General features: G+C 39.1%; 2 protein-coding genes across 2 annotated transcripts; both read right to left on the bottom strand.

Moving 5' to 3' along the window:
- Positions 1-3,969: 3,969 nt before the first annotated feature.
- LOC147962961 (protein FAR-RED IMPAIRED RESPONSE 1-like) lies at positions 3,970-6,621 on the bottom strand. Its single transcript, XM_087529418.1, has 6 exons — positions 6,530-6,621; positions 6,205-6,421; positions 5,421-5,535; positions 4,879-5,339; positions 4,694-4,783; positions 3,970-4,413 (listed from the first exon to the last, which is right to left on the bottom strand). Exons 1-6 carry the CDS (start codon positions 6,619-6,621, stop codon positions 3,970-3,972), a joined length of 1,419 nt encoding a protein of 472 aa, XP_087385544.1.
- Positions 6,622-7,736: 1,115 nt separating this feature from the next.
- LOC147962962 (uncharacterized) lies at positions 7,737-8,231 on the bottom strand. The gene is made up of 3 exons (XM_087531273.1): positions 8,122-8,231; positions 7,958-8,033; positions 7,737-7,868 (listed from the first exon to the last, which is right to left on the bottom strand). Exons 1-3 carry the CDS (start codon positions 8,229-8,231, stop codon positions 7,737-7,739), a joined length of 318 nt encoding a protein of 105 aa, XP_087387399.1.
- Positions 8,232-10,954: the final 2,723 nt, after the last annotated feature.

Consider the following 10,954-nt stretch of genomic DNA (forward strand, 5'->3'; position numbering starts at 1 on the left):
ATATACTAAATAATCTGTCAATCCATCGCAAACAGTAAAAGAAAATTGCAAAGGACATGATTGCTCAAAATAAATGCGAAGCAAACGTACCATGCCAGGCAAAGTCACTAGTTTGCATCAATAATAATGCAACAGCTATAGAACAATTAATAAAAACAAACACGCTCATGACAAGTTGTGCACATACCTATACGGCCTACCTGTCGCTTCAAACTAGTAGCTAGTGGATGCAGGTGCATGCATGTAAACGAGAACAATGTGCCTTAACTATTAGACAAGGCACGTGGATAGGCTTCACACGGGAGACGCTTGAGCGTAACCACAGAAAGGTTTTGAGAGTTTGAAGAGGGGCAGTGTATACGAATCTGCAATGAATTATGATTCAGAGATAAAGCGGCAATCAATGTGAGCATGACATGATTTTTCTGTCCACGGAAGGCCATTGACTCCTCAAATTTCCTCGCACTTAATAACTGTAGTAAAAGGGGTGGTTTCCTCCGTCTCCCGCCAGCTTCGTCGCCGGTCCGCCTCGTCTCCGGTGGCCTTAGGGCCATGATGGTGCAGTGAATCCCAGCCCTTGCCGTCGGGAGGGTTCCGTCGTTAGATGTTTCTTCAAATTTTGTTAGGGTTTGTGTCCTGCTCAGGAACACGAGACGGCAACAGCTTTCTGAAGAAGGACTGAAGTTGTTCCCGCCTCGTCCCCGTTCAGATGGTGCGTCTAGTATCGTCGGTGGGTGTGTGGAGGTGTGTCTTCAGTGGATCTATCATTGGTAATAACCGAGGAGCATATAAGCCAGGATAAAATGCTCGGTATCACTGTTGGACAACTCCTCGAGATCGAGCCCATGTCTCTTCTTAGAGAGGAGGAAATAAAACGGAAATATGTCCGTGGCCAACATTTGGTCGAGTCCGAGGAGGTCAAGAATCTCCGAACGAGAATGTATGAATTGCATGATTGGTACATGAAAATTACCAAGAGTTCCAATCAAGAGTCCCACATGGTGAATGTCAAGGAAGATCATTACTTCCATAAGCTAGCTCTATCCGTTGATTATTCAGAACTATTTTAGTTATTCAATCAAGATGCACTCGACAAATCTGTAGTCAGTTGCTATTGTCTTTAAGTGATTTCTTTTTGTAAAGTAAGTCTCAAGCTAGCTTTAGTGCTCATTGATCGATCATTACCTGTAATTATCCTCACTATATTCTTTTTTGTGGTATTATGCAGGATGAAGATATATGAAATGAAAAAAGTTAAACGCTATGGCATTGGGTTCATTGACCCAAATACCATTAATGAACACACATAGAAATTGGAATGGTATAAACAAGATGTAGAGAATAAAATGCTAGAGTTCTTGAAGCGCCTCAATACCAATGAAGATATACTACTTCCCTTACAACTTCCTATGAGTCACACTGTCTTGTACTACAAATTCTGTTTTTACTTACTAGCTAGCTAGATGTTAATAATTAAGTGTATAGGGTTTAGGGTAGTTGATTAGTGTTATGCACATGCCCGCTTAATTAAGACAAGCAAACGTGTGCGCATGCAGTTACCACTGGATCTTGTTAGACATTAGAGTTGAAGAAGTAAAAGTTGAAGTACTGGACTCACTACTTAAAAAAGATAGTGACTTCACCATCGTGAATGGGATAGTTGACAGGTAATTTCAATCATTATTAACTATATTTTGGCCTATTTAGTTCGTCATTTCCTTGTATCAACTATTTAATAACCTCTTTATTAATTTTCTTTGCCGGCGGGCAGGGGTTGGGAAAAGTTCATCAAGGTGACTCCAGGCAAATGGCGACAAAAACTGTTTTGGTATTGACCAAAGGTAAGTAATACTCCCTCCGGTCCTTTTTACTCTGCATATTAGGTTTGTCTGAAGTCAATCTCATTCAACTTTGACCAAGTTTATATAAAAAATTATAGACATTCACATAATAACACCAATATCATTAGATTCATCTTGGAATATATTTTCATATTATATTTATTAGATATTATAGATGCTAATAATTTTTAATATAAATTTGGTCAAACTTAGCAAAGTTTGACTTTCGGCAAATCCAATGTGCAGAGTAAAAAGGACCGGAGGGAGTAATTAAGTAGTACTAGCTAGCTACCATCCCTTTATTTCTTGTTTTAATACCATTAATTAATTATCATGCTTGACTAATTATTATCAGGTTAAATTCTATTCTCATAAAGGCCCTGAAGCAGGAGCCGGAGACTGATGTGTGTGCATACTACGTTTGCGATAACATTTGAATCATGACGTCTGAAAGTAGCAAATCTGCTAGACAGCAATGGGTACGTTTGCCAGAACACTATTCACAAATTTTACATGATTATCGATATCTAGTCACACAACTGATAATACACATGCATATTGATCTCCTTCTTAACAGTTCAAAGACGTGCGGGACCAACTCCTACCAACAGAGCGCATACGAGCACTTCAAGATGAAATATCGGGATTTTTGCTCGACCAGGTCATAGATCCAAAGAAGAATACTATTAGCCGCTACCGCCCCATGAACCACTCCCAATTGTCATCGTGCTCCGAAGGCACGAAAACAACATGTAGGAGAAATAGTATATATACCTAATTGTATACAACATGTAGGCACGAATGAAACACACCCAATTGTTGTGAATAATGGTGGTTGTATATATATATATATATATATATATATATATATATATATATATATATATATATATATATATATATAGGACGGCAGTTTGGGACACCTAGGTGCCCAGGCACCTTGCCTAGATGCCATTAGATCTGATATTGGGTATGACCCGTTAAGAAATAGGTGTATATTTTATGCATTTTATATCCATCGGTAAGAAAATTAGTTTCCATATGTCTGTGCGAACTTTCCAAAAATAATTGATGCATGCGAATTGAATACCTTGCTATGAAAGTTGAATGGCGTGGAATGTGCATTAATGGTCCATCTTTTTGGAAAAAACATACCGAAATGATACATGGTTTTGGAAAGGGTATAACATGGAAAGGGTATTGCCTTCCAAAAAATAGGGCTGTCATCAATGGTCAATCGTTTTTGGCGAAATTAAACCGAGCTGATTTCCCGTCGGATACCTTCCAAATTTTTTGCAGGGCGTGTGTATTATGGAAATGGTATAACTAGGCAATGAAATACCTTCCAAAGATGGGCCTCTAATTAATGTAATTTTTTTGAAATAATGAAACCGAAATAATTCCCGCACGCAATGGCATGTATGGTAGTTGATAGGTAAAATATAAAGGATCACTACTAATATTTGCAAAAATCATTAATTGTTGAATGTTAGCCATTTTTCTAGTCTGGGTCATGTAGGTATATGTACATATAATTAGAAATAATTCAGAAGTAATACTATCAAAAATAGTTGGGTATGACGTAATACTTTGTAAGTAGATTTTGCTTTGTTGAAGTTTATCAAATATCTTTTCCGTTGCCTTATCGTCCAGAAGCTTTAATCACATATTTACCTTTTAAGATATCGAGAAACATTGGGTATCTACAAACATGAGCAAGGTATGGCAATGGAGATAACAACAGATAGCAGGATGATACTCAGTCAGAACACACACATTAAACAGTTGGCAGAGAGGACGACACTAGATTAACACGACCATTGCTTAGTGTTATGCAAAAAACAAAATCAATGTGAAATCATAAATATCTTGGCACTGTTATTATTAAGGACGAACAGTACATGCTTCAATAAGATGAAGGAAATTTTGGAAGAAAACTAATACACTTGTACTGAAAGGTATCAGGTATGTAAAGGAGGATCGCCACATGTGGAAGTGTTATGGCCAGGAAGTTGGCACTTCTTGCAGACTTTATTAATCTTTGGCCTTGTCAAATTCTCTGGGTTTTGAGGACAACCAGTTCTGTAGTGTCCTTTCTCATGGCAGAATGAACATTTCCGTTGTTTACCTACACCACCTTCCGCAACAGATTTGAGCCTTGCTGTCCTCGCTTCTTGCGTCGGTTAGGTGGAAGCACATCGTCATGCATTTGAGCTTCCAAGATGTCCTCGTCTTCCATTTCATTGGCGCACTCATCATCTGATTCTGCAGATAAATGTGTAGACGTTGTGTGGACTTGAGGTATAGCCATAGCATCTTCTTGGGTTGGCAGCAAACGGATCTCCTGTAAAGCTTCAGTAATTTTCCTCATTGCAACATGGTGCGCATCAACTGATGCATCACCTTTGGACGATAGGTCCATGCAAGCTTCGAATAACAGGGTACGCCGGTGAGTCCTCGAAGCAGCAGCATCCACGTCGAATCTGCTTTTATTTCCTTCTCGGGCATTGCTCGTCCATCTTTTCTTGATGTATTTGTCTGGAAGAGTCCGGCACCCAATATGCATCATAACCTGAACAAAAATAAAGAATATAATTTGACTCTAATTTCCTTGGGAAAAGAAGACTAGTACTGAAAGGTTACATTGTTCATACCCTGATTATGTGTGAGCATAATATGCCCATGTGTTCAAACAATCTACAAATACATCTGTATTCCTCTTCATCTTCATTTACATGAACTGGAAACTCCAACTTACTCCAGTTTTCCCTCGTATCACAATCCATGTGAACAGTGATGTATGTGCCATCATCTCTGATTTCATGGACAAAGTAAGATGCACTCATGTATACCTGGTCGCTGAACTTCGCAAACATGGTGTCCGTGTAAACTTTAGCAGCTTTCCTCTCTATTGGCGAACCACATCTCGGTTGCCTTGCATCCTGTGAATATGAGAAGTGGCAAATTAGTGAGGTATGGGTAATGAATCACGTTTAGAAAATGGAAAAGGTATATTTGTATTGTATTATAAATGTACCTTCGAAGTGTCGAACTCAAGTTTGTCCTCAGCCGCAATCCTATCCGCAATAAATTTATCGTATTGTTTAACAAAGTTATGCATGGTTGATGATGGTGAAACGTAGGCTTTGAGCACATGATTCATGCACTCACTGCGTTGCGTTGTCGTCATCTTTGCGAAGAAATAATCTTTGAAGTATGGTGGCGCCCAGCGATCACGTTTATCCCACACATCTTGTAGCCAGGTGTTGCTATGGAGATCATACTCAGCAATAAGTGAGTTCCAAGCACCTTCAAACTCACCTATGGTCCTTGTATGATTAAGAACTCTATGGAACTTGTCTTTGAAATCAGATGTCTTGCTGTAAAGAGTAGGACCTATATGTTCTTTGGCTTTGTAAAAAATGTGCCATTTACACCACCTATGGATTGTGTTAGGGAATACAGCTTTGATGGCAAGTTCCATGGCCCTGTTCTGGTCTGTATTATTTGTAGAAAATAATTAGAATGTTTGAAGAAAAGAAAACAGGAAAGTGCTTTAAGGGTATGTGGAGAGTAAACCTGTGAGAATTCCAACTGGATGCTTATCTTCGACAGCTTTGAGAAAAGTACTAAACAACCACTTGAAGGCATCCTCTGATTCTTCTATAACCAGTGCGCAGCCAAAGATGATAGTCTGGAAGTGATTGTTTACACCCACAAAAGGAGCAAATGGCATACCATATATATTTGTTTGGTAGGTAGTATCAAATGTAACCACGTCACCAAAGTGCTTGTAACTAAGCCTAGACCAAGCATGCGAACAGAAAACATTTTTTATCTTGCCATCCTTTCCAACATCGACAGCATAAAAGAAATCTTTGCTTGATTTTTGCATTTCTACAAATAGCCGTAATGTCTTCTTGATGTCATCTGTATTTTCTTCAATTCGGATTGATTGTTTAACACTTTGAAAATACGTCCTAGTGTAAGGCAGCATCGATGCTCCTCCAGCAATCCCGGCTAAATATCCATACATTTGAGTTGTGGTGCTATTGTTTTCCATCATATCTTTCATAATGCGTCTGGTGCCCTCACCGATTTTGTTATGTGATTTCCAGTTGCGGGTCATACCTGTACTGGTTGTAAGGGGGTGATTGTGTTCTTGCCGGAGTTGTGTGATGATCCACTTATGTTCTTCATGTCTATGTATGTGCATCATGGCACCGCAACCTCTCTTCACAGATTTTTGAACCCCCTTAGATGGCTTGCCCTGGGAAAGGAAAGACAAGACAATAGGAAAATTGAATGATCCCACAATCATGAATTAATTTAGTTTGAGTAATAAACGATAAGTAGTACATACCTCGCATGAGCATACAAATTCGATGTAAGTAGTGTCAGCAGCAACATTTTGGACTTGTTTACGAATTCTTATACCAAACCCATTTCTCAACGCGTACATGTTATAAAACTGGAAGGCATCCGTGTCTTCATGGAATACCTGGCCTAAAATAGGATCCATAATCGTTGCATCACAATATTCTGGTGGAATAGTAACCAGCGCAGTTCTGGAGTCATCACTAATTGTAGAATATAGAATGAGTCAATAATCAGTACAATATCTAGAACAAAAATGACTAATGTGTGCATTACATAGGGAAGACGGGTATAGTAGTATCAGAAATCACCTGCCACTGGTAGTCCTGCCTTGATTAGAACAATCCAGTGAAAAACATCCATCCGTGACACCAGCGACATCTCCTTCAGAAGGAGTGGCCATTAGGTTGCGCTTCAATCTATGGTGTTTCGTTGTGAAATGGTGTGTGTGGGAAGGAGGGATTCTCCTTTTAAATACCCATACGTGAGATAGGAGACTCCACCAGCCATGATCAGTAACTGATTCGGGTTATTAACTCATAGTTATTGGTGTGATTCATTGCCAAATTACTAGGAATTAGTGTTTGTTGCATTCACTAGTAGTGGTTCAGCGTACAAGGCAGTGCACAAGCACTTGCTCAGCTTCCATATTTACGAAAGATTTTAGATTGCTTCTTAATTGCAAGACACCTAGTTAAAGAATCCTCGCTAATTCCGTATTAAAAATTGATGTGTGCTATGATCGTCTGACTTACATTTTTTATTAAGAATTGAACTGGGTACTAGCACTACAGAAGGTGTGGATATTGGTTATTTGCAACGACAAGAAATGTAGTGAGTATGGCGCTGGTAGGGTTAGTTGAGAATAATAACGTAAAATAGTAGTGAGTATGGCGGTCCGGTTTGCATGGATGTGTCAAACCCACAGCAGAGCAGTTGCTACCCTCTGAGCCTGCCATGATATCTGTGGCGCCATTTAGCTGACCCGTGTCGACGCGCAGTTGGCATTTCCCTAAACCGCAGCACACCATTCGCCGAATTTAATGACTTGTCGGTACGTAAAATTTTAAGTTGATGTCATCGAATATTAAGTATATATCTGAGGTATGATATGCTATGATGGCCAAGTACTAGAGGAGAAAGATTAGTGTATGTATGAAACTGAAGGTAATATTCAGATTTTGTTTTTATTGGAGTATGGGAGACCCAAACGAGTTGAATTGTAAATCCGAAATGGAGGAAATAATTGTAGTCTAATTTGTATGAGGCTTCGTTTAAGAATTATACATGTCGGCGCTAAAAAGTGTGACAACAAGATATGTCCGTGGGAATCTGGACTGGCAACATGATACCCAAGGAAACGTATGAACGGATTGACCAATAATTCGGCAGTTGTTCTGGCATAAAATGAAGCAAATAATTGTACTTATTACATATAATGTTCACTACTTTGTCCCGAAATGACAGCTAGTTCGATATACTTATGTAAAATATGAAATAAAGGTAATAAGACCGTCTTCATTTCTTCACAACGACTCCATCCTCGTATTGCCTCACAAGTTGTTTGACGAAATCTGGAAGTGCCGCTACATTATCTCTGATGGTAAGAATGTCCATTAGAATGTTGGCCCTAACATTGTCCATGCAAGTCTGTGTTGAGGATAGGAAGTAAGTAATGCAACACGAGGATGATAGTTTTTTAATGGAAATTATTGTAAGAAAAATTATGGATGGCTTACTGGATTGAGCTCTTTGGCGACTTCTATCCCATTCCAATTCTTCATGAACTCCAAAGTATAAACACCACTCTCAACCCTGCATAATTGGATGTAACTGGTATATAAATAAACAGTTAAATCTTGAACTATCACGAGATGTAAGGTTATCCAGAAGAATTTCTTACTCAAATCGGTGTCTTGGCACAACAGGTTCGTTATAAGCCCATGTAGTTACATCTTCTTTCCAGTCACTGAAGAAGAGGGTCAAGCATTGTTGCATGGCAGAAGCCAACATAGGTACAATCCAAGTATGTCTACTATATTGCTTAATATCTGCGCTAATTTTAGTCTTACTAGAGTCAAGGATGTAAATAACTCTGTGACGCAAGTTGAATGTATAACAAGACCAGTGTTTAATGTCGCATAGGGAAACATGAATCTGCATTGACCATATACCCGGCCGTTAGACAAAGCACATTAATCTAGATTAGCGAAAAAATGTACTTGTATCTGAACAACACTTACAGTTTCACACTTGGAGACGTTGTACTTGAGGTGCGGACCAGTGAACTGTTGTCGAAATAATTCCGGCTTCCAACAATCTCCACCAGCAATTGCATGAACCTGCAAACGTCTTCCGTAAATAAAAGTTTGGGTAATAAATCCAAATTTTACGGAGCACGATAACGAGATAACTAACCCCAAAATCAGGCTCAATAAAGTGGCGCTTTCCATAAGCGTCAGTTTCCCCGTACATTTCGAAATCCAGTTGAATGAGCCTTCTAGTGTAAAGACTCATAGTTGGATATTCAACTCTGTCATTGCCTTCAATGAAATTATGGATGTCTGTCCCCGTTAGTTTGATCGCAGTTGGCTTGACATGAGCTACCCAAGTAGAGCTATATGTAGGGGATAATTAATAAACATTGTGAACTTCATAGGTTACTATACTACCAAAAAATTTATGAAAAGTTTAAATACCTGGATACATCTTCCGTCTGATAGTTCTTAATCCAGTTAACTAATACATTCATCACGTCTTCTGGACAGGAATGTACAGCGGCCACGTTGCCAAATGGAGAGTTAATAGAAGACTTGAAGCACTGACGATGAGGTTTGTCATGGGTAGAAAGACTGAAGTCCAAGTGTTTGGGTTCAGGGTACTCTCGTTTTATGCCACACACATGCTTTAGTTCCCCTTGGCTGTTCTCAACGTACATGTCTTGTAGAATAATGCAGCTAGATGCTGCTATCTCACGTGACATAGAACGTGGTGAGATGGAACGACGGAAGTCCGTAGAATCTGAGAAAAAATGTAGGAAAAGTAATTAAGAAATGTAGATGAGAAAGGAATGAAAATGTATGTAACTAATACCTTTCTTTGGTTCTTGTGCTGGTGTCAGGTCAATGCCGAGATCAAAAGAGGGTGGCTCTATATCGCACAATGAAGGACGTGGGTATGTTTTGTTGAGGTTTAGGCTCATCTCTTCCTCACCCTTAACCGACCGATTTAAATCGAGTGATCCATTGTAACCTGGTGTACTCATTGATGTAGATGTTCTGGCATGCAAATTATTTGCTGCAGGTATGTTGGGCGTAAATTGCATATGAGCTTGAGCTGAAATGAAATCAGTAACCATTACTTACTAAAATTGCTATTCGTCATCCATGAAAGTTTCGAAAAATACCTGACGGATGCTGCAGCTGAACATGAGAAGGTTGACGAAATACATTGGCGCAGGAATCCATATTTCCATCTGACAAATTGTCCCCTTGCAGGAATGCTTGCTGAACTATCTGTAAACATATATTCACAACGTATTGAATTGCAGACACTATGCTAAACGAGTATAACTAGACAATTATGAAAATACCTTGCTATTATCAGGATTGTTATCTGATGGGACAGAAGCACTTTCAACTCGAAAAGCCGACATCATACCCACATTAGGTCTGTTGTAACAGACATCACTTCTTGGACGTAGCTGCAAGAAAATAATGCATGTAAGGACATAAAAATGAAAATAAAAATGACTAAATAGGTCCTAATTCAATATGATAGACAGACTATAATGTAACAATCAGACTGTTTTCTACCTTCATCATCCCAAACTGGGTTGGCTTGTACTGATTCTTCTCTTTGAGGTCCATACTCATTCTTACTTTTATTGCGTGTTTATCATACGCCATAATTCGTGGGAAGCAATCATGCTTGAGACTCAGCGGACCCAATTCCAAGTTGTCCAAGTAGAATATCTGAATGTAGAATGTAATTATTAATTCAAACTATATGCAAGCTGTTTATGCAAACTTAATTTTGTTAGGTAATGTAAATACCTGCAGAAATATGACACATCCGTTTATATACGTGGCTTTTGTGTCATCACTGAGCTTGTTGGCCAATGCCCGTGCTGCTGCTATAATGTCATTGACGACATACCTCGCCCAGTTCCAGTTAGGGATGTCATCTAAATTCTTGAGCGCCATAAAATATTTAGGACATATATTGTCCAACAAAGTTTGTGGCGCGAGAAATTTTTTCATCAAAAGAAGAATGAAGGCAGTCTTGAAGGCAGCAATTTCCTCATCCGACATTGGTGCTTCATGTTTCTTGCTTAGAATATCAGTGAGTACACTTCTCGTGATTTTTTTAAACTCCGGGACATTCAGTCGGATGCATATTACATTTTTTATGTGACTGACTTCTTCCGTGGAAGGAATTCGCAACTCCTTTCCCGAGAATGGGATACCCAGAACTTTGTGAACATCACCATCAGTGAAGTGCAGAAGAGTTCCATCACCCATTCTAATTGCTATTTCTTCAGTGGATACCCTCGATAGAAGGTTGTGACTAAATTCCCGAGAGTTTGTGATTTCCGGTAGTTTCAAAATTCCGTCAAACTTCATTTCAATGACTAAGCGTTTCTTCTCATCGTTAAAATCTTTCACGATGGACGAAATAGAAATGGGTGTGCATCTAGAAACCGGCGCTACGTATTTAACGGGAAGTGATGTTGA

This window comes from Triticum urartu, chromosome 6A, assembly GCF_056163025.1.
Source record: "Triticum urartu cultivar PI428250 chromosome 6A, HENAU_Tu73, whole genome shotgun sequence".
Lineage (NCBI taxonomy): Eukaryota > Viridiplantae > Streptophyta > Magnoliopsida > Poales > Poaceae > Triticum > Triticum urartu.

Excerpts from the sequence above, each read along its gene's own strand:
- LOC147962961 (XM_087529418.1), bottom strand. The coding sequence starts at position 6,621 with ATGGCCACTCCTTCTGAAGGAGATGTCGCTGGTGTCACGGATGGATGT. Across the intron at positions 6,422-6,529 it reads GGCAGGACTACCAGTGGCAG|TGATGACTCCAGAACTGCGC; the intron begins GTGATTTCTGAT and ends TTCTACAATTAG. Across the intron at positions 5,340-5,420 it reads TCCAGTTGGAATTCTCACAG|ACCAGAACAGGGCCATGGAA; the intron begins GTTTACTCTCCA and ends CAAATAATACAG.
- LOC147962962 (XM_087531273.1), bottom strand. The coding sequence starts at position 8,231 with ATGTTGGCTTCTGCCATGCAACAATGCTTGACCCTCTTCTTCAGTGAC. Across the intron at positions 8,034-8,121 it reads GTGCCAAGACACCGATTTGA|GGTTGAGAGTGGTGTTTATA; the intron begins GTAAGAAATTCT and ends CCAATTATGCAG. Across the intron at positions 7,869-7,957 it reads TCGCCAAAGAGCTCAATCCA|ACTTGCATGGACAATGTTAG; the intron begins GTAAGCCATCCA and ends TCCTCAACACAG.